At 56.2% G+C, this 20901-nt stretch overlaps 9 protein-coding genes and 1 non-coding gene across 10 annotated transcripts; 3 read left to right on the top strand and 7 right to left on the bottom strand.

Moving 5' to 3' along the window:
* Positions 1-196: 196 nt before the first annotated feature.
* ACRALDRAFT_1072223 (uncharacterized protein) lies at positions 197-715 on the top strand (the record flags this gene model as incomplete). Its single annotated transcript, XM_071017950.1, has 2 exons — positions 197-571; positions 626-715. 2 exons carry the CDS (start codon positions 197-199, stop codon positions 713-715), a joined length of 465 nt encoding a protein of 154 aa, XP_070872267.1.
* A 315-nt stretch (positions 716-1030) lies between these two features.
* On the bottom strand, positions 1031-2236 carry ACRALDRAFT_2110225 (glycoside hydrolase family 18 protein; the record flags this gene model as incomplete). Its single annotated transcript, XM_071023460.1, has 1 exon — positions 1031-2236. The coding sequence occupies one exon, from the start codon at positions 2234-2236 to the stop codon at positions 1031-1033; it is 1206 nt and encodes a 401-aa protein (XP_070872266.1).
* A 556-nt stretch (positions 2237-2792) lies between these two features.
* ACRALDRAFT_2060527 (uncharacterized protein) lies at positions 2793-3609 on the top strand. The gene is made up of 2 exons (XM_071021926.1): positions 2793-2923; positions 2990-3609. The coding sequence occupies exon 2, from the start codon at positions 3013-3015 to the stop codon at positions 3403-3405; it is 393 nt and encodes a 130-aa protein (XP_070872265.1). The 5' UTR covers positions 2793-2923; positions 2990-3012; the 3' UTR covers positions 3406-3609.
* A 165-nt stretch (positions 3610-3774) lies between these two features.
* Positions 3775-5897, bottom strand: ACRALDRAFT_2061796 (uncharacterized protein; the record flags this gene model as incomplete). Its single annotated transcript, XM_071021985.1, has 2 exons — positions 3775-4596; positions 4701-5897. Coding segments are annotated over 2 exons (2019 nt in total), but the record flags the coding sequence as incomplete, so codon positions are not given.
* Positions 5898-6514: 617 nt separating this feature from the next.
* Positions 6515-7191, top strand: ACRALDRAFT_2029117 (40S ribosomal protein uS10; the record flags this gene model as incomplete). Its single annotated transcript, XM_071020572.1, has 5 exons — positions 6515-6529; positions 6606-6653; positions 6762-6851; positions 6926-6973; positions 7045-7191. The coding sequence occupies 5 exons, from the start codon at positions 6515-6517 to the stop codon at positions 7189-7191; spliced, it is 348 nt and encodes a 115-aa protein (XP_070872263.1).
* A 513-nt stretch (positions 7192-7704) lies between these two features.
* ACRALDRAFT_2029116 (uncharacterized protein) lies at positions 7705-9713 on the bottom strand (the record flags this gene model as incomplete). Its single annotated transcript, XM_071020571.1, has 4 exons — positions 7705-9141; positions 9216-9415; positions 9505-9606; positions 9668-9713. The coding sequence occupies 4 exons, from the start codon at positions 9711-9713 to the stop codon at positions 7705-7707; spliced, it is 1785 nt and encodes a 594-aa protein (XP_070872262.1).
* A 549-nt stretch (positions 9714-10262) lies between these two features.
* Positions 10263-10368, bottom strand: ACRALDRAFT_t227. Its single transcript has one exon. It is a non-coding gene; the product is annotated as a tRNA-Arg (tRNA).
* A 955-nt stretch (positions 10369-11323) lies between these two features.
* On the bottom strand, positions 11324-12855 carry ACRALDRAFT_2139500 (uncharacterized protein; the record flags this gene model as incomplete). Its single annotated transcript, XM_071024157.1, has 1 exon — positions 11324-12855. One exon carries the CDS (start codon positions 12853-12855, stop codon positions 11998-12000), a length of 858 nt encoding a protein of 285 aa, XP_070872261.1. The 3' UTR covers positions 11324-11997.
* A 185-nt stretch (positions 12856-13040) lies between these two features.
* ACRALDRAFT_1077620 (uncharacterized protein) lies at positions 13041-15182 on the bottom strand. The gene is made up of 3 exons (XM_071018664.1): positions 14860-15182; positions 14193-14792; positions 13041-14119 (listed from the first exon to the last, which is right to left on the bottom strand). Exons 1-3 carry the CDS (start codon positions 14923-14925, stop codon positions 13184-13186), a joined length of 1602 nt encoding a protein of 533 aa, XP_070872260.1. The 5' UTR covers positions 14926-15182; the 3' UTR covers positions 13041-13183.
* Positions 15183-15921: 739 nt separating this feature from the next.
* Positions 15922-19454, bottom strand: ACRALDRAFT_1065427 (uncharacterized protein). The gene is made up of 5 exons (XM_071017155.1): positions 19264-19454; positions 18691-19191; positions 18503-18629; positions 18362-18403; positions 15922-18282 (listed from the first exon to the last, which is right to left on the bottom strand). The coding sequence occupies exons 1-5, from the start codon at positions 19352-19354 to the stop codon at positions 16146-16148; spliced, it is 2898 nt and encodes a 965-aa protein (XP_070872259.1). The 5' UTR covers positions 19355-19454; the 3' UTR covers positions 15922-16145.
* Between the last annotated feature and the right edge of the window lie 1447 nt (positions 19455-20901).

Below are 20901 nucleotides of genomic sequence, written 5' to 3'. Positions count from 1 at the left end.
CAGCGTCGGCGCATCTACGAGAATTCACGGTCATGATGGAGGGGGCGAGCAAGGTTCAGTTTGTTCCGTTCAGCGGATATTCACTGGGATCTGCTGGGATGCCTGGCTGGCCTTGTCCCGCCGCCCCCTCCTGCCTGCTCGCAATGCGCGCGCTACCCCTTATCAAGTCCCGTCTGACCCCGTCAAGTAGGCAATCATGCAAATCTTCGTCAAGACCCTCACGGGGAAGACTATCACCCTCGAGGTGGAGTCTTCCGACACCATCGACAACGTCAAGTCCAAGATCCAGGACAAGGAGGGCATCCCCCCCGACCAACAGCGCCTCATCTTCGCCGGCAAGCAGCTCGAGGACGGCCGCACCCTCTCCGACTACAACATCCAGAAGGAGTCGACCCTCCACCTCGTCCTCCGTCTGCGTGGTGGTGCCAAGAAGCGCAAGAAGAAGGTCTACACCACCCCCAAGAAGATCAAGCACAAGCGCAAGAAGGTCAAGCTGGCTGTGCTCAAGTACTACAAGGTCGACTCGGACGGCAAGATTGAGCGTCTCCGCCGCGAGTGCCCCTCTCCCGAGGTACGTCCATGTCATTCCACTTGTCTCAGCACCGTCAAAACTAACACTATGTAGTGCGGCGCTGGTGTCTTCATGGCTGCCATGCAGGACAGGCAATACTGCGGTCGCTGCCACCTCACCTACGTCTTCGAGGAGAAGGCGTGAATAGAGCCACGAATGACGACCACGTTCTGACGGGGTGGATCTGGTAGTGATCATGGACTTTTTTTTTGCGTCTTGGGTCGGCAGGGCGAACCCGGGATTTTTATGGCATTCAGTCGGCTAAGGAAGGATGGCCGCGGAAAATTTCTGGCGTTGATGTAGCATGACGATCACAAACCCCCCATCAGAGGCTGGCAATGACAATGCTCTTGGAACTTGCGGTTTTCAACATCTCGCCCTTTTGACATGCGTAGTCCTTGCAAAGTATCCAATGGGTCTACACGCGTCTAATTCGGTCTACGTTTCCCTATCTACGGTCTATTGGTCGGGAAACCCGTTGCGGAGGTTGTCGTACTTGGTCTCAGGGTACACGATACAATTGGGTTGACGCATCAACGCCTTGGGACCACCCAACACATCGACGACACTCTCGATCAGACTCCCCTGACCAGCAGGCTTGTCAGCGCTGCTCTCCCACCACATGGCACCGCCGAGCCCCCTCTCGGCCACAAAGGCAGCCTTGGCCTTGGCCATCGGCACGGTATCGTAGCTGACCATGATCCGCTTCGCAGCGTCGTACGACCAGCTCGCGCCGACTCGGTCGTCATGCGCCTCCTTCGCACCGTCGCGCGGCAGGGCCTTGTAATCCCACACGCCGCGCTCCCACGACCCTTCCCCCGTGCCGGAGTACGGCGTGCCTGGCCCGTCGGTGTTCTCAAACGCGCGGCCGTAGAGCGGCATGCCGAGGACAATCTTGGACGGGTGGACGCCGGCAGCGACGTAGTCGTCGACGGCGCGGACGGTGCTAAAGGGCGTGGAGGAAGGGCGGTCGGCGCAGGGCCGCACGTTGGCCTGGTGGCCGGCCAGGGCGTCCCACGAGCCGGCGTAGTCGTAGGCCATGAGGTTCCAAAAGTCGAGCAGGCGGTCCATCTCGGCGAGGCGCATCTTGCCGTAGTTCTGCGGGCCGGCGGGGCTGGCGACGGTGAGCTCGAAGTGGTGGTGGCTCGGGAGGGTGGCGGAGTAGGCGTCCAGGGCGGCGCGGACGGCGGCGAGGAGCGAGACGAGGTCGGCGGCTTCGGCGTCGGATTGCGGGTATTCCCAGTCAATGTCGATGCCGTCGAAGCCGAGGTCCTTGACGAGCTGGACGCAGGAGCGGGCAAAGGCGTCGCGGCCGGCGGGGGTGGAGGCGGGGACCCTAAAGTTGGACGAGTAGGTCCAGCCGCCGACGGAGAGGAGGACTTTGAGGTTGCGGTTGCGCTTCTTGAGGAGGTTGAGCTGCTTCATGCAGCCGTAGAGGTTGGTGCCCGTGTCGTTCCACGAGTCGCCTTCCCAGTGGATGTCGGTGTCGGCCCACGTGTCGGTCAGGTAGACCTCGCCCGAGTCGGGGCGGACGTTGGCAAAGGCGTAGAGGATGTGGGTGAGGTTTTCCACGGGGAGGTCTTGCGGTCGGTGTTTCCGGGCGTAGATGGCCCAGTTGACAAAGTAGGCGACGGAGCGGAAGCCCTGGCCTGGACCGCCACCCATGGTGTCTGTGTCTGGAGTGGGCGGGAGGAAGGAAGGGGGTCGAGGGCCTTCGGTGAGGGTCTTGGTGTATGTGTGGAGGATGTAAACGGCGGCGAAGAGGGCGGCAGCAGCGGCAAGGAAGGTGAGTGCTGGACGGGCACTAGGCATAAAGGAGCAATGACTGGAGAGGCCTGAATTAAATACGGTGAACGAGGTGAGGATAGTCTATATGTATAGGTATATGCCGAGACGGTGAGTATAAGACGGGTGTAAAGCAAGGAGACAATCTCAGGTTTCTGAGTCTACGATGAATCCGTCCCCGTCGTCTGGTGCAAGTCGATGTACTTAGTACTTGTGCCTCTCAGGCGATGACGCGTGGCTGAGCTGACGAGCTGTCGTCATTGGTGGAAAGGCGGGGCTGGTGGGAAAGTCATGTGACCTCTCGGAGACGACCGGAGCCGAAGCCAACGGTGCCTAATAGAAGACTCGACGAACCTCGAACTTGGGCTGTCATGATTTCAAGAACCACTTGCCGAACACTGCGCAGAAAGTAACTGCGCACCGTGATGGCGGCTCACTGAAAGCGATGGAAGCCTTGAGTCTGTTGCTGGGACGTTGGTGGTTGCCCACGCAGGATCATCAGTAGACATCGCCGACGTCCTTGCCCAGGCCTCTCACGTCAGCCAAGTCCAGTGTCGTACAAGAGCAGTAGGTGTCTATCATCCGTGTTGGTCTCGTTAGCGCTGGTCTCATCAATTCATCCGTCTTGCCAAGGTACCAACGCGTATTGCGGCGTCATGACGAGCGTGGTCTCCCTTGTTCGACAACGCCTTGTCTCGACAGACTGTAAGTCGGAAAAGGGCAATGACCAGGAGCCATCCGCTGCCGTCCACATCAACAGAGAATCAGAATCCAAGGACAGAGAGCCATCTCAAAATGAACAATCTCAGACATGGGAAACCCATCCTACTCAGACGACCACATCGGAAACTCAAACGCCCTCGCCCGCCAGAGATGTCCCTTCATCTGGGTTCGAGCTCATCGACCTCTCCGTGGAAATCGGGGAGACCTGGGTGTGGTATTCAGCCAGAAAATTCTATCCAGTGCGCATTGGCGAAATTTTCCAAGGCACTTCCTATCAAGTCATCAAACTGGGCTTGGGCTCTGCCTCCACAACGTGGTTGTCGTGATGTGCAGTGAGACTCGGCATCTCCTTCTCCCTGCACCATCTCATGAGCCTCAGGAAGCATCGCCATCTCACCGTCAGGACAGCCGGGCGGGCAGGGATGCAGGGGAGGCCGGAGTTGGCGTGCCCCTTGTATTGTGAATTGATAATTGTCCACCATATAACAGGCGTCGTCGTGTATCTCTCTCATAGCAAATCAATATCTACTCAAACGGGCTCAATGTCCACCTACTCGAGAGAACACTTCCCATGCGTTCCATAGGTACGATGCAGTGTCAGCACGTTCAACGGCCGTGAGCTTGAATTCTAATACTATAGATCCTTCATGCGTCCAAGTCTATCCATGACACCCCGCATCACAACCAACAAGGCCTCAACCAGCATACCCGCCCCTCGCCAGCTTCCTCGCCCTCTGATCCCGCTGGTTATGGTTCGCCCTCGACCCCTTATTGGCCTCCTTTCTCCTCCGCGCCAGCTGCGTCTCCTTGTCCCCCGTAGGACCAGCCACGTTTCCTCCACCCCGACCTCCCCTCCCCCGCCCTCTTCCCCTCCCACGTCCCCGTCCGCCACGTGAGGACGACGAAGAAGGTCCACCAGCACCCTCCGCCTCCTCGTCATCCTCATCCGCCCCCGCGCGCCACGCCGTGCTCGCCAGCTCCGTCTGCTCCCCGCGGAACAAGCTAAGCTTGCTCTCCAACTTGCGCCGCAGCCGCGGATTCCGCCCCAGCATGACGGCCCACCCTTCAATGGCCTCGTCCGTCATACCCGTCTCCTCCCTCATCTTGGCCCTGCCGTCGCTCCTCCTCGTGGCGGCGTCCCGGTCGAAGAGCTTGGCGTCGGCCTGCCACGCCTTGAACAGCGCCTCCTCGTGCGCCCTGCCCTCGGCTTCCTCCAGGTCGTCTTCGCCGGCCGCCGTGTCGACGGCACCTCCCACGTCGTCGGCGTCGTACGTGTCGTCCCGCTCGTCGTCGTCCGAGTCGAACGCCGCGAGGGCCGACAGGATGGCGGCTTTGTTCGGCGCCGTGGACCGGTCGGCCAGGACGTCGTCGGCTGTCTTTTCGGGGTTGCGCTTGCCAAAGTGCAAGTTGGACATGTCCTCGGCGAGCTCTTTATCGTCAAAGACGTTCCGGCGCGCTGGGAGAGTGTGGGAGGCCGTTGGTGGTGTGGACCGTGGCGCGATATCGTGGTTGAATGGCTGCTTGCCGGATTCGGGTGGCGCCCTAGAGGAAACAAGGAGAGGATATTAGCATGGTGATACTTCATGGTGATACTTGGCATTTGGCGCCAGGGTGAATGAACATACAATTGCTCCCCGCGGTCGGCATTGGCGAGATGAGGAGGCAGCGCATCCTCTAACAGCTTCGCGATAACCAGCTCTGGGTTATCCTCAAACTCGTCCAACAGTCTCGCCACAAACGCTGATCCCAGGTCAGGGAAAAGGTCCTGCACGAGCGCAATCTGGCTCATGCGATGCACATGCATCTCCGATCCGTCGTCGTGCCCCTTCCCCTTATCGATGGCTTTCGGCCGAGCCCTCCTTTTCGCCTTCGGCCGCGAGACACCAACGCCGAGCTTTTTAAATTTCTGGAGCCCCTGTACCCTTGCTTTAAGCGTGGGCGTCAATGCCTCGGCCTCCTCGGCCCGCTTCAACACCACGGCCAGCAAGGGCGTGGCGCTTATGAGCTCCGGCACGAGGGAGTCGTTGGCGTTCAGAGGTCCGACGCGGTGGGACTCGGCAGCCGCAGCCAGGTCAAAAAGGGTGTCCGTAAGCATACCCCATCGGGGTTTCGCTCTTGTCTTCCCCTTTCCTCCATCCACCTGGGGGACGTCCTCGGTGAGCCCGACGAGACACAAGTATGCCGTAGCAACGAGGACCTTCCTGAGAGGCGGGTTCATGATACGATAACAAGTGACCAGACCGTCGAAAAAGTCACTGCCTGCAAGGAAGAAGGCCGCCGCGTCCGGGGATGCATGGAGGAGGTGGTTTAGGCGAGCAATGGTGCGTTCCAATGCGCCCAAGTCGGTCCTGATTCCCGCGTCGAGTTGCTTGATCAGGGACTTCTTCAGCGGTGAAAGCGTCTTCTCAAGTAATGACGGATGTGTCGTGAAAAAGGTGGCAAGCGGACCTGAGACGCGGCTTTTTGTGTAGACCTTGGAGGCATCTGCGAGGACTTGCCATTGTGTGAGTTCTGAGGGCGGCACCTTGGGTGATTCGAGGAGCCTCCCAAATAGCTGGGCCGACCAGTGTAACAGGGGCTTTGCTGTCTGTGAGGATCCCAGCACCGGGGACAGACCCGTCTCCGCAACTTGAGAGATCAGGGAAACCAAGAAGGGTGAAACGGAGTCGGCCTGTGTGAGATCCTGAGATTCCGGTAATGAGAGGTAAGCTCGTGATAGAGTGACCCAGCTGTCAAGGAGGTCGTCCCAGTCATCCCGTCTCAGCTGAGACCGAACAGACGAGGGCGGGAAAGGCGCGAACGGAGGGAGTTGAGAGAGAGAGAGCGAAGAAGAATGTGATGGAGCCATGATCGTCGAATCGATGTCCATACGAACTGGACTTGGTGGTTAGGGTAGCTTTTCAGTCGTCTGCGTCCCTATTTTCTGGCCCGATTTCCACGTAAAGTCGATGAATTCTGAGACAATTCGAAACCATGCCGAGTAGACAGCTTCCAGAGAGACGACGTGGTTCTTTTTTTTATTCCTCCCTTTGTTGTTTGCCCTCCAAGGACTCGTCTTTGTTCGCCGGATGAATCATCATGAAATGAGACGTCGCTATAATTAACAGTGAGACGTCAGTTCTTAGGTGTTTCGGTACCTAGGTACTTAGGTACATGACAAGGAACACTGCAAGGAGCTCACCCCGCACTAACCCTATACGGTAGACCTTGGCTTACCTAATCACACCGAAAGCCCTACCCCACGAAATAAGAAAAGAAAATGTTCGCGATGCACATCGCATTGCCTCTTGCAACTACCAAGTCAAAGTACCGACGATTTCAACAGCCCTCTCATCACTTTGCCGAAACGCCAGCCGTTCGAGTCGTGAAGGGTCAGCACATCTGAACCAATCCATCAATTCTTCCAAAGAAGCCAACCACTTCCCAACCGACATCATGTCTTACCAGAAGGTAAATCGACCACAGCGACGCAGAGGGAGAGACGGGAAGGAAACCCATTGTCCAGGCAAAGCTGACCCTGTCGCAGGATAAGGAGTTCGGCGAGGCCCCCAAGAGCCACCGCATCCGTATCACTGTGAGTTGAAAACCCGACCCGACCTGCGCGACATGGATAGTCAACCATCACGAAACCGAACCATCGCCGCTGCGACCAAGACGAATTTGTGTCTAACACCTTTTGCAGCTCACCTCGCGCAAGGTCGCCTCCCTCGAGAAGGTCTGCACCGAGCTCATCGACCGCGCCAAGTCCAAGGAGCTCCGCGTCAAGGGTCCCGTACGTCATTTCCCCCCTCCCCCTCCCCTTAACCCCTTTCAAAACTCTCGAGGAGAAACTAACCCAACTTATAGGTCCGTCTGCCCACCAAGACCCTCAAGATCATGACCCGCAAGACTCCTGTACGTCCAAGAAAACCCGCTTTTTCTCTCCCTTTCATCGTCTCCCATGGCTAACCACCGATGTACAATAGTGCGGTGAGGGCTCCAAGACCTGGGATCTCTTCGAGATGCGCATCCACAAGCGCCTCATCGACCTCAACGCCCCCACTGAGGTCGTCAAGCAGATCATCGTCAACATCGAGGCCGGCGTCGAGGTTGAGGTCACCATCGCTGCCTAAACGGAGCTGGGTGATCCCCTTCACTCTACCGGGGATCATGACCGTGTTCGCTTGCCCTTGTCCCGCCACGGACAGAGGAGGAGGATTGGGCTCGTCGTCGCAGTGATGGTCTCCGGGGTATGGTTAGATGGTTGGTCCTCTAGGAAGAAGCCCGACTGCTGAGAGGTAGTTGGGTCAAGCCAATATAATCAGAGGGCTATCGTCGTACATTTTGTCTGTTTCCATTCCAGTGTCGTAGAGCAGCCAGTATCAGGCCGCAAAGTGAAATGACCAGCTGTCGTAAGGCCCGTGATTAGGACATCCCAATGTAGAGCACAGCAGAAGTCCTGTCCATCAACAATGAAGGGTATTTCTTGAACATACCGACCAACCTCATATTATACACGAGGCTTCTTATACATTGGCCGCCTTTTCATCAACCAAACCACCAGTAATTCGCCGTCTCTTGCCTCTCTCTATCTCGTCTCTTCCATCCTCAAGTGCACCCACATTCAACAATTCACCAAAAATTCGCTAAAAGTCCCACAAGCACACCTCCCTCATGGGCGGCAACTCCGGCATCCCCCCCTCAAACTTGCCGGTCTGCTCAAACGTCCGCCACTGCGCCTTGGATTTCTCATCATACTCCTCCGCCGGCAACTCGGTATCCTTGTAATACGCAGGCGGGCCGTCGGGGAACCAGATCCGCGCCCACGTCCCGTCGAACTCTCGGATCCCAGGGACACCATCCTTGTACGTCACCGCCTTGCCCTTCCACTGCGCCAGCTGGCCCGACATGTTCTTGGTAGCATATGTCGAGACATCGGGGTGTTTCTTCGCGCTTCCGGGGGGGTAGGGGTTATTGCCTCCAGAAGATGCCGCCGCTGCTGCCGTGGGAGCCGCTGCGGGAGCATTGCTGTTGAACGGATTCGGGGCCATGGAAGTGCCACTCGACGGCTGGCCGAATGGCGAGGCCTTCTGGGTCGCCTGTTGGAACGGGTTGGCCTGTGCGGGTTGGGTCGTGGTGGTCTGCGACGCGAAAGGATTGCTGGCGCCAGTAGCGGGCTGCGCTGCTGTGGCAAACGGGCTCGCCGTCGACGGCTGCGCCGGCTGACCGAAGGGATTGGGTGCCGCGGAGGGTTGCGCCGGCGCCCCGAACGGGCTTGTCGTATTCGCGGTGGCCGTAGGACCCGCGGATGCAAAGGGGCTCGGTCCAGTCGAGCCACCCGCAAAAGGATTCGGTTTCTGGCCCAACGCGCTGGCCTGGCCGAACGCGCTCGGTTGAGCAGGTTGGGCAGGCTGGCCGAAAGCAGGGGCACCAAAGCCCTTGGGCTGCGACCCTAGCGCCGAAGGTTGTCCGAACGCCGAGCCGCCGGCGCCTGTCTGGCCAGCCTGCGCCTGACCAAAGGGAGACGCACCCTGGGCGGGCTTTCCGAATCCCGATTGACCGAAAGCTGGCTGGCCAAACCCCGACTGGCCAAATGCGGGCTTGCTTTGGGATGCCGCCGAGAAGGGCGTGTTCTCGGCCGGTTTCGCGAACGCGGTAGCCGGTTGGGAAGGCTGTCCAAAGGCCGGGGCGCCGAACGGGCTGGGTTTCTGGCCCAAGGCGCTCGGCTGGCCGAACCCGCTCGCTGTGGTGGACGGCTGGCCGAAGGCTCCGGTCGTAGACGTACCTGCGCCAAAAGGAGACGAGGTCTGCGTGTTGGTGGAAAAGGGATTGGCGGTGGACGCGCCGGCGGCCGAGCCGGATTGGAAGGGGTTTGGTTGCGAAAATGCAGACGTCGTCTGGGTTCTGCCTTTGGAGAAGGCTCCGGTTGACCCCCCTGCCGGAGTATTCTGCTTGCAAATGTCGTATCGGTTAGGGTGCTTGTGCTCGGCAGCACGGATGAACTCGATGGCTCCGTCGAGGTTTCCGAGGGTCGTTTGGATCTGCTGCTGGGCTTGCTGCCAGAGCTGTTGGGCTTGCGTGATCTGTCCCGGCGCATCAGTAACTTTGTCCATTCGCAGAACCCAATCACCGCAAGAGAATGATTATATGTCCCTACCGCTTGCTGGGGGTTGCCTGCAGCTTCGGCGAGCACATGATGGAGCTTCATCTCCTCAAAGCTCTGCTCGCGTATGGGCCCGCCAAAGAGCTGCTCAGGGGTGTCGCGCCCACCTGAATACGCGGATAGGATCCATTGCGGCAACTCGTTGGTCAAGTCTTTCTGTATGGTCTCCTTCGAGATGGTGTAGGGTGATTGAGCTGCTCCGCATCAGGTTCTGTCTTGCCCAGGAACGAAGGAAAGAATCGGGTCGTGATTGATGCAGGTGGTATACGGGGCCATAACGAACCATTACTGCTGGTTCCTCCGAATGCTCCTCCGCCGGTGCCTCCAAACGCCGCGAATCGGTTACCCGTTTGGTTACGGTTCGGATGTTCGAAGCGGCAGTTTTCTAAACGTAGTACCAGTGTCAGTCAAGGGACCCCTTTGCGCCAGTTGGAAGCAAAACGTACGTCCATATCTGCAGTTTCCTGCCTCCCAAAACTTGCATACTACCATGGCGGTGGCCGCAGCCTACCGGCAGGAGCTAAGTGAGCGGGCAGCAGGAAACTATTTGGTAGTATCGGTCGTTGTGGTGAAAGTTGAGGTCGGTCACCTGAAGATTGCATTCATTCCGGGGAGTATCTGGGTAATAAAGAGATTGACGCGGTATAGTCCTAATCAATGTTTGTTACGGCACTGCCACGGCAGGATTGTGTGTTTCAGTCGCGAAGTTCGAGTAGTGAGCAGGGAGACTTTGTTTTGTCGGTTCGGTCGCGTCTCTGATTCCGCATGAACTGAAATTCAGCCTTTCAAGTGGGTGGTGGGCTGGTTCTCAGCCTTGCCGATCCCCACTTTTCCTGACCCACCGGAGAATGGGCTCAAGATCGGCTCAGCTGAGATGATCTTCAGCTTTGCAGTCCAAGTCCAGATCCAGCTTCATGACCTGAAGCGAGGGTTTTCCGAATTTCGACGCTCCCTCACCTAGCTTGGCCCAGAAGGCGGGAAATCAAATCAAAAAAAAAGAAGAAAAAAAGAAAAAGTGAGAACAAAAGACAAAAATATAATTGACCGACGCAGGACTCGAACCTGCAACCTCCTGATAGGCTATTCACATGATTCTGTGGGAATCACGATTCGTAGTCAGACGCTCTACCGATTGAGCCAGACGGCCTGTTATACCTACCACTGACAGAAAATGGCCTATCACCCATTCTCAGGAAACCGACCATGGCGAGAGGGCATCAAAAGCAACCATTCAGCGGGCTCGACTGAGCACATCATTAGACTGCTGAGACTAACATATAGTCAACTCGCCGCTCACTTGGTTTGGCAGGAATGCACCTTTGTGGGGTGCTGTTGTTGAAAGATGGAGGCGCTAAGGATCCAGTGTAAGTCTGTCTGCCTCAAGGTGAAATCCCTCCTGTTCTCGGTATAGGTGCCTTCAGTCATCTCGCTCGTGCCAGTGCCGTCCACTGTTGTGTGCCTAAGCAATGAGCACTTTGTGTATCGCGTTAGATCGAGTAGTGCAGGTATCTCGCCAGAATATTCTTGTTCAAGTAGAAAAAGACCACGAAAGAATTCGTTAATCTACTCCCTAGAATCCGCCTCCCAACAAAGAAGCGAGATATTGTACTCGTATAGTCGCCCAGACTCTCACACCAGCGCCTCCCGTGGTGTTTCGTCTCCAGACCTTCACCAGCAAAATACTTCGACCTACCTACTCTGTCGAGTAAGAGGTCAAGCCACAGAAGCTCGCCACAAAATTGCATCAGGCGGCTAACGACCGGTCTTATTGGCGATAGCCGACCTACTGGCCGCAGCAGCAGTCCCTGTGACTGACTTAAGGTCATCCTGAAGCGTCTTTGCTCGTCAAGTTGGGACTGGTTAGTTGAGGATGGATTAGCCGGCCCCTGAGAACAAATCATCTCGCTGCTCTGGCGGCTAACTCCCTTGGGGGTTTGTAAAGGGATGCAAAACTTCCCGTTTTGTACCACTCCAATCAGAGCACTTATTCCTGCACCACGTTTTGGCAGTTCAGGCAGATAACCAAGGATATTCCTTCTCCCTGGGTCCTCTCCGCCAACCCTTGCTCTTCCTCAAGCAGCAGGCTACAACGTCTTTTCTCCCGCCAAGGGATAGGAAGAGGTATCTCATTGGCACGTCTCACACAGGTCTACGTCTTCAATTGCTAACATCGGTAAGACAATGTACAACGTATATCTTGTGGAACTTCTCGGCTTCCCACGCAACCACCACCGGATCTTCGTGGAGCTGGACGCAGATGATGGAACTGGATACGTTTTCCATGTCACGGGGGACATTCAAACGGGCATGACATACGAAACCAAGCCGGGCCGCAAACCTGAAGAGACGCACTTATTCGTGACGAAGACCGCCCTTGGTAGGGTAGATCCAAGGGACTACGGCCGTGTCGACATCATCTGCCGCAGCGTCCCGCCACCGAAGAAGCAGTTTGAAGGCGCCAAAAGATTGTACCCGAGAGAACCCCTGGTGCGCTGCCAGGAATGGGCGCAGCAAGCTGTTCAAGCTTTGAAGAATGAGGGTGTCCTCTGCGAAACAGGAGGTTAGATTGGCGGTCGTGTCTGAGGGATGCCTGGTTCTGGGCACGGTATATAACGACGGCTACCATGATGGCGACGGAGCTTACGAGGGCGGCCAGAGGAGGGCAAGGACAAGGATGGGAATGAGTGGAGATGTAAAAGTAGGTCAACTCTTTTAGTCTCACTTCCCATACCTCCCATAGCTTCTGGCGCCGGGATGTCGTCACTGGATAACCCACCTAAGACCATAATTCCCGGAAGAGCATATTCATCCAAGCGAATTCGTTCGGGTACTCATCCAAGACCTTTGTGACCCATGCGTGCCAATCATCGTCCCATCGGCACGAAAAAAGCGCCATGGCATATTCCCAGTAGGCAGGATACCACCCGGCCGCTTCCCAATCGACCAGCACGATCGTCCCGTCGCTTTTCCTGATAAAGTTCTTCCGCTGGAAGTCTCCGTGCGTGAAAACTGGGTCATGATTCCGAATCACCAGAGGGAGGATGCGGTCGTAATATTCCGACTTTCTGAGTTGCGGGTGAGTGTGTCGTTGCTTCTGCACCAGCGCGTCAAGCAGCTTCTGCTCCGAGTCGAACGGGCCTGCTACGCGCGGTTCAGCGCCATCCGCCGTCCAGAACACCGAATCGTCAAACGGGCGTTTTCCCAGCAAGCCAAAGTATCCGGGTGAAGGGATTGCGCGTAGCTGCGTGAAGTGGCTTCGCAATTGGTCTGATACGGCTAATTTCGCGGCAGTGTCCAGCGAAGCCCAGCAGGATGCCAGCGACTCTCCGGCGACGTTTTCCATGACAATGTAGTTCGTCGGCAGCCTCCGTCCTTCCTCTTGGGAGGAATAGACCGCGTAAAGGGCGGGAACTGGTATGCTGGAGAACTGCTTCACAAAGAGCATGTTCTCGGCTTCGATCAACGATACGCCCACACCGTACTTGACAACAAAGTGGACGCCGACTCGGACGACACGGCGACCAGTACACTCCTGGAGGACATCTTGCGATGATGCGATAGCCTCGGCCGTTGGCAGCGGGCCAGGGAGGAGGTTGGGCGTTGCGAAGAACGGGAGAGTAAAGTCGCTGCCCATTATTGGAGACCCGCCGGTACGAATGATGGTATAATAGTGGGTAAGCGAGTACCTACCTAGTTTCTTAGCCACCTACGCGCGTTACACTACTTAGGTACTCTTCACTCATGCTTAGTCACTGTAGCTTGGCCATGGTTTCTCCAACCTTGCCGGATTCGTACCCCTTCCAAGCAGGTCAGGTGACCTGCCCATCAGAATGAACCGAAGACCGGCTGAAAAAGATTAAATCAACTCGAATATTCACTTGTAACATTTTTCAAGTCGCCCAGCAGCAGGTCATAATAATGCTACTCCACTACACTGTCAAGGAACAAACAAGTGAATTCACTTACTCCCTCCTCCTAAACTCCACCATAGCCCCATCTTTCATACTGGTAAACGTATCTGTCAGCTGAAACTCACCCACGCGATGCCGTCCCCATTCCGCATCCACGCGACCCTCGCCAGGGTCGTGAACGCCAACCGCCCGACGAAGGTCGTATAGATACAGCGTCCTGGCAATCGTGATGGACATCTCGACATACGCCAGGCCCTTGCCAATACATCCACGCGGACCGATGGAGAAGGGACAGAAAGCGGCCTGGGCACGCGCGACATGATCCCCCGTGGCCACAATCCCTGCAGCCGTCTCCATCTCACCCTCCTGGCGGCCGCCACCAGACCCCGCGATCCACCGTTCAGGCACGAACCGGAACGGCTCAGGGTAGTGATCCGGGTTATGATGAATGGTGTAATGCGGGACGCCGACGACGGTGCCGGCTGGGATGAACTCGCCGTCGATGGTGGCGCCACCGGGGAGGACCTCGCGCGGTAGAAGGCCGCCGACCGAAGGGGACATGCGCATGGCCTCGTCGATGCAGGCGCGGAGGTAGGTGCAGCTGGCGAGGGCGGGGCCCTGGCGGATCTCCTCGACGTCGGCGAACCGGCCGCGCACCTCGGCCGTGGCCTTGGCCAGGGCCTCCGGGTGGCGGGTCAGGTAGAAGAGCGTGGCGGCCATGGCGGTCGACGTGGTGTCGGAGCCGGCGATGATCAGCAGGTTCGACTCGCCCCAGAGTTCGGGGGTCGTGAAGCCCTGTCCCGTCTCGGGGTCGCGCGCCTTGAGGAGGTAGTAGAAAAAGTCGCGCCGGTCGGTCTCCTCGCCCAGCTTGGTGCGCTCTGTGAGCTGGCCTTTGCTGTAGACCATGTACCTGGCTCGTCCGGCTGCGATGTTGGGGAACAGGAGTCTGTCGAGCTTTAGTTTGTCGACGATGGGCATGGTGCCACACTAGAAGACGTCAGTTTTTCCTTTTTTTCTTCTTTTTTTTTTGTGTTTCCTCTTTCATCAATGGCAAACTCACAATGAGATGTCGCTTGGTGGCGGCGGCAATGAGATCCAAAGCAAAGCGATTGTCCGGGGCCTCAAGCATGTGGAACGCCTTGCCAAAGCACAAATCCCCCAGAATGTCCATGGCGAGGTAGTTGCACCAATCCGTCATGTTCTTGGGCAACGACCAGCCCTTCGTCTCGGGCCCCGCACCCTGGCCGATCTGGGCCGTGAAGGTGCGGACGTTGTTGAGGACGTAACGCTCCATCTCGCGGATGGCGCTGTCGGAGAAGCCGTGGGCTATGACGCGGCGCTTGCGGGCGTGCATGTCCTTGTCGCGGGCATTGTGGGTGTTGGGGGCCGGGTGGACAAAGGCGTCGTAAAACTCGGCCTTGCGGACGTTGGTGCGGAAACCGTAAATGTCCTTGAGCGCCTGGGCCGAGTTGAAGGAGACGCTGTTGGGGCCGAAGCGCACCACGCGGCCGTACCGCTCGTGCAGGCGCCAGAATTCCAGGTGACGATCCCCTTTCCACGCATGGTAGAGCAGGTAGGCGTCGGTGATTTTGGCCAGGAAGGGGCCGGGGTATTTGGCGAGGGGGTGGAAGAAGACGCGGTATACGATGATGGTTGTTGTCTGGATTCGTTAGATGGCATTCGTGACTGTGTATGCCTTGGGGTAGGGAAACGGGAGAATGCTTTACATAGAATACCGCTGCCACGCCGGCCAGTGCCAGCCAAATCCCAATATGACTTGTATTCATCCCCATTGTCGGTGGTCTCTCTCACAGTCCAGGCGGTTCGACCTCTGTTTTCTCGTTGTCCTCTCTAAGCCGTGTTCAAGTCAATCTTCAAGACAGCAGGAATACTCTTCCTAACAGCGACGACAGGATCAGTGAAGTACTCGAGAAGGTCATAAAAGATGAATTTTGGACTTGAAAGCCACGACGTTTCACCGGAGGAACGGGTCACGGAGGACAGATCAACAAAGGGAGGCAGTCAGAATAAGACGCCACGGCCAGGTCAGCTTATAGGTCAAACCTTCCCCAAAGACGCGAACCCCTCGGCCCCCTGAGAAGTCACTACATCATTCCGCCATCACGAGTCCTGAGCTAATACCACTCTGTACCTTTGTAACGCCGCCAATGCCAGGCCTTCAAGGTACAGTCACAGAATGTCCCCAACTGCCGCATGGTCACATTTCGGCTTTCCGCGGCACAAGATCCTCAAGCGACGGCTCGGTGAAGGACCGAGCACACTGGATAGATCATGACGCCATCACCTGCCGAATCAGGCTATATGGCGGCTAGACGCGGAGAGGACGGGAAAGGTCACGAGGCAGCAAAGTCCCCCATTATTAAGTACTCTCTACCTAGTGTACTTCGTACTATTCCTTTTTCCTACGCCTTTTCTCCATCCCGATCAGTCAGGTTTATAAGCTTCAGAACGAATTGGCCAAAACTTACTAAACCCAAGGATCTAGGGCGTCCTTGATCGAGATCCACTGGCCCTCTACCGACAAGAGCGTGGGTATACGTACTCCGTACTTCGGACTTCATCCGGGTTGCACCGGTGTGAGGTCAATTGCCAGTCGCCTTATCTTTCCGCCGTGGGGTAGCGGGTTAAGCCTTCCCCACTCTTTGCATTCCGCATAGCATAGCAGCCGGGAATCAGGGCTGATTTCGATCCGGAGCCGAACTTGTGGGTCCTTGACATGCCAGGTCCGAGACTCCCATCACCACTCCAACACCCCGAGGCCCAAGGTTCATCATCATATTCCCTTGTATTACATTCCTCTTGATTTACATGTATCTATGCTAGTACATACTGGACACGACAAAGCCGCCCCAAGTTCAAAGCCAAGTGCTTATGTCCACGCAGTCGGTCCCTTCTTTCCCATACCGTTCCATTCGTATAAAAAGAAAACCGGCTCCTCGTCCCTTCAGCTCTATAAAGCGACTCCAAGAATGAAACATGATAGACCTTCCGCCTAGTGATTATAGTACCGCGGCTCGTCAAACACGTGGTACCGGTGTCCGCGAACGCCCTGGCCGCGGAACATGGCAGGGAACCGCCACCCGGCCGGCACCTCCTCCTCGTCCACCCGCCGGTCGCGCGTCGTCTCGTCCAGCGCCTCGATGGCGTCGCTCTCCTCCTCCGTCTCCGGCACCACAAACTTGCCCACCTGGAGCTCCGTGTCCGTGATCGTGCTGCGGCTGACCCGCGCGTACCCCACCCGCTTGAGCCGCTTGTAGAGGATGTACTCGCACCACCGGTCCCAGTCGCTCGGGTCAATGTCGTGCATCCCCGACTCGGCGCTCACGTACGTGTGGTAGTTGCCCTGCAGCGGCTTCGTCACCAGGTAGCTCAGCAGAATCGACGGCCGGTTCGTCGACCCCATCAGCCGTGACATGTACTCCGACTGCAGCCGCCGGTCCTCCGGGTCCTCCTCCTGCCCCGAGTGGAACACGAACACGTCCACCTCCCGCCCGTACACGTCCAGCGTCGCCGAGATGGCCGGCGCCAGCTCGCCCACCGGCGAGGGCAGCAGGTGGTGCTGCGAGCTGAGGATCGGGAATTTGGACAGCAGCGCCGAGCCCCACGTGTGCTTGTCGGGGCCGGGACCGTAGTCGACGTACATGCCCAGGTCCTCCGCCAGGAGCTGCGTCGAATCCCTGTTGCCCATGATGATGCGCTGGTTGTCCGACTCTACCAGTCCGACCACGTCCAGCTCCAACTCCTTGATCAGATCCCGCATGCGGTACTCAGACGACCACATGTCGTTGTCGAGCGAGAAGTGGATAGTCCACATGCCCGCCGTAATCAGCCGATCCTCCGGATGGTAAGGCTTGTAATCGTTCGTCGGGAACCGCATGAATGCCGCCGCCAGGAAGAACACGTTGATGAGCCCCACACCCGCCGTGTGGAACTTCCTCCGCTGCGACGTCGAAGCCGACGGACGGTGCGGCTTGTGCCGGCGCGACTTGGTCGTCGACATCAGGTCCAAGACGCCACATCCGATGAGGACCATCATCGTCGTCATCACCCAGTCCGTGCGTTCCCGGACGAGCGGTCCACCCGGAACGAAAGCGTACGCGACGACCCAGACGTGGAAGAGGACCATAAAGTTGTACACGAAAAAGCCCAGCCCAAACACGACAGCCGGGTTCTTCTTCGAAGCGTTGGACAGGAACGGCACCGTCAGCGCCATCAGATAGACCGTGATCGCCAGCGCCCCGGAGTAGCCAAGCCAGTTGTGGCAGAAGGTCACCACGGCCGCCCCGACGCACCCGATACCGTACGCGGCCCAAGTCGTCGTGAGCGACGGCCGGTAGAGCCCGACAAGGACGCCAGCAGTCATGGCGATGGCAGTCATCCAACCAAACGTGTTCGCCGTCGGCCCGCGAATCGGATAGCCCTCCCACACCCAGAGAATCATGGTGCTCGTGTCTGACAGAAGCGAGTGCAGCCCGAAGAGCAGACCGCCGAAGCCGCACGCCGCCAGCACCGAAGACCCGCCACGTTGCGCGTCCGCGCCCGCCTCCCCGCTCGTCAGGGATCCCTTGCGAGTGAAGCGGAACACGGCCAGGACCGCCAGGACAGCGCCGATTCCATTCCAACCGCCGTTCGCCGCATGCATGATGGGCCACACGGGATTGTTGGTGTACCAAGCAAACTTGAGCGTGGACGATAGGATGAGGCCGACGATCCAAGCCAGAACCTTAGACTCGAGCCGGCCCTCCTGAACCGATTCCCCAAAGAACGTGGCGGCCCAGCCGAGACAGGCCATGGAGAGGCCGAAGGCAACCGCAAAGAGACGGCCGACAGGGTTGTCGATCCGGTACGCTACCATGCCCACCATGGAGAGGAGATGGACCAGGCGCTGGTTCGACACGACTAGGCGGCGGACAGGCTTGATGCCCAGTAGGCAAGGCGTAATCGTGCACATGACCAATGCCTCGTAGCCAGAGATGCCCATGTGCCACAGGGGGAAATACCAGACCGTAACCCCGAGGCTCGTGAGCTGCGACCAGAAAATGAACCCATGGTACACTTCGGCGGCCGTGTTGAGGACTTCGCTCCAGGTGAAATGGACGGCAAAGATGCCGCCCGTCGCCTTTTCTTTCCTGGAGGATAGGTCAGCAATCCGACGTCACGCACGTCGGAACAGACGGGAGAAGACCAATGGCGGGGAGGGGTGCGTACTCTTTCTCGAGAACAGCAGACGGAACAGTCGATCGGTTCTCACTGTAGCAAAAAGTCTTAGAAAAGGCCTTCATGAACAGTATATATTGTGCCGAGGCTGTACACATGTACACTGACTATTTCGGAAGCCATTGAACATACCCCTTGCTCGAGCCCTTGACATCCTTGACCACCACTTCAAAAGTGTCAAAGTCCAGAATGGATACAGTGTCAAAGGCCACGTCGAAGAGGATAAGCGCCCATTCGAAGAAAGCATAGGTCGTATACGCTAAATCGCGAGTCAGCACCAAAAACTTTTCTTCCGTCCGGGAAAATCGCCTGCGCCGTACCTCCGGGTACCCTATGCACTTTGTGCTGGATGAAGAAATAGATGAGCGGCACGAGGGTGCCAAAGAAAGAGCCCGCGATGATCTTCCGGTACCTGATGGCCTTGGGGTTCGGGGGGCTCAGCGCAATGCAGCCCAGCGTCCAGGGCAGCGTGGCGATGATGTAGGAGATCATGAAGATGTCGTGCCAGTCGTGGTCGTCGGTCGAGGTGACGTACGTGAAGCCGCCGCACGTCAGGGTTCGGAGGATGCCCATGGCGAAGACGAACCTGGGCAGAGTCTGGCCCGGTTTCCGGGTGAGGAGGTACCACAGTCCGACGAGGGCGAACCGGGGACCGGATGTAATGGCAATGCCGACCATAAAGACAGACCGCTCGGGGTATCGGTCGCCGATTGTTGCTGATACCGACGGGAACCATTCTTCGGGGTATCCGAACCACTCATTTTGGACAATCTTGTGATAATGGAGGGAGACGCCGACAATGAAAGCGCTGATGAACGCCGCTGCCGGTCACATCAATTAGCTGACATTGCTTCTCGAGACGACAAAGAGCCGGAAGCGTCTGGTTTACTCACTGTATGCCGAGATGGTATGGGCCCAAGCCACCCATTGAGCATTGAAGCTCAGGACAACGCCGCCGTCCTTGTCCTTGTATTTGGACGTCATTTTCAAAGACCCGAGATAGAACTCGGTGATGCCAGTAACGGAGAAACCGATGTAAATAGGATTAGGACAAAGAAGGAAAAGAAAGGAAAAGAAGGGTGGCTTATGCCAATGAAACGAGTGACAAGAACGTATCTCTACTGGGAGCTGCGCTGTCAGGGCAGGGGAATGGAAGTAAAGGTGAGTCCCGGGAAGTGTTATTGCACAGGCTGGACCGCAACGGGAACGGGCGGTTTATTCCGGGACCGAAATTACCTACCCGGGAGGGGGGGGGTTCTGGACAGTCTAGCCTTATAATGACTATTAGTAATACAATAGCCTTATAATGTTATAGTGCGTAATTATGTTAATATACTGTAGAGATTATTAAATAGCCTGTTTGCTAACAGGGGTTAATTATTACAAATAGCGTATAACAATTACGTAAAAATAAGCGATTAATCTGTTAATTTAATTGACTCTATGGAAATCTCTAATCGTAGTGCTAAATTCCTGCCCTTATTCCTACGGCAGATCTACTCCCACTTTCGGGCCCGGAATAACCCGTTCCGAACCTGCCTTAGGCTAGCCTATGCGATATTAATATTATATCGTAATAGTCAGGTATATTAGCATAGTAATTCTAAGTAGTAAAGTCTATAGTATAATATAAAGCTATAATTAACCGAACCGAGCTATAGAGATATAATAGATTGCCTTAATTCTATACCTTAGGCTTCTAAGAGGCTAAGCTATATATAGGCTATGCCTCGGCTATATATAACTAATAGGAATCCCCTTCTAGTAGCCTATTTTATCTATAAGCTATACCTGCTCTATATTAAGTAGGTAATCGCGAAGAGTAAAGAGATAATCAGGATAAAGGCATTTAGTGGTCAGGACGTGATCACACTTAAGTTAAAAGGTAGGGGGTGCTAAAGAGTTAAATTAATCGCTGGCCTCCTTATCCTAAGGGCGGCTATCTATCTTTTCTTATACACGTACTAGCTAGCTTTAATCTAGTATAAGAGTCTATTCTGCCCGATTAAAGTCTATTCTGCCCGATTAATCACTATCTATTAGCTTATAGCGATAACTCGACTTATACCCCGGTACCGACTATATTATAGCTAGCGTCGAGTTAGGTCCCGGACTAGATACTCCGTGGTTATCCGTAATCCGCCCCGGTCTAGAACCCTATTATAACTCGTTATTATCCGGTACTTAGGTACCGGAGGTCCGGCACCTAATAAGGCGCCCTATCTTTATAGTTTCCGTCCCGGAAACCTTAATACTAATCTAATATCCCTATATCTTCCTCCGACCCGGTATTCCTTTATATCCTTTTTATCCCCGATACACCTAATAATTCTATCGTGACTCTAGCCTAATCTACCCGTTATATTCCTCCTTTTAATTACTAATTCCGGAATATTATCCTATATAGTAACCCTATTTTAGTTATAATATAATCCTTTACCGACTACTTTATTATCCTAAGTCCTTTTAGTAAGGCTAGCCCGCGTCTACCTTTATTATAATACTAGGGTAGTCATTCTTGTTAGTTATAG

This window comes from Sodiomyces alcalophilus (assembly GCF_042370955.1).
Source record: "Sodiomyces alcalophilus JCM 7366 unplaced genomic scaffold ACRALscaffold_7, whole genome shotgun sequence".
Classification (NCBI taxonomy): Eukaryota; Fungi; Ascomycota; class Sordariomycetes; order Glomerellales; family Plectosphaerellaceae; genus Sodiomyces; species Sodiomyces alcalophilus.
The sequence above is the reverse complement of the archived record's forward strand: the minus strand, read 5'-3'. Positions and strand labels throughout refer to the sequence as shown.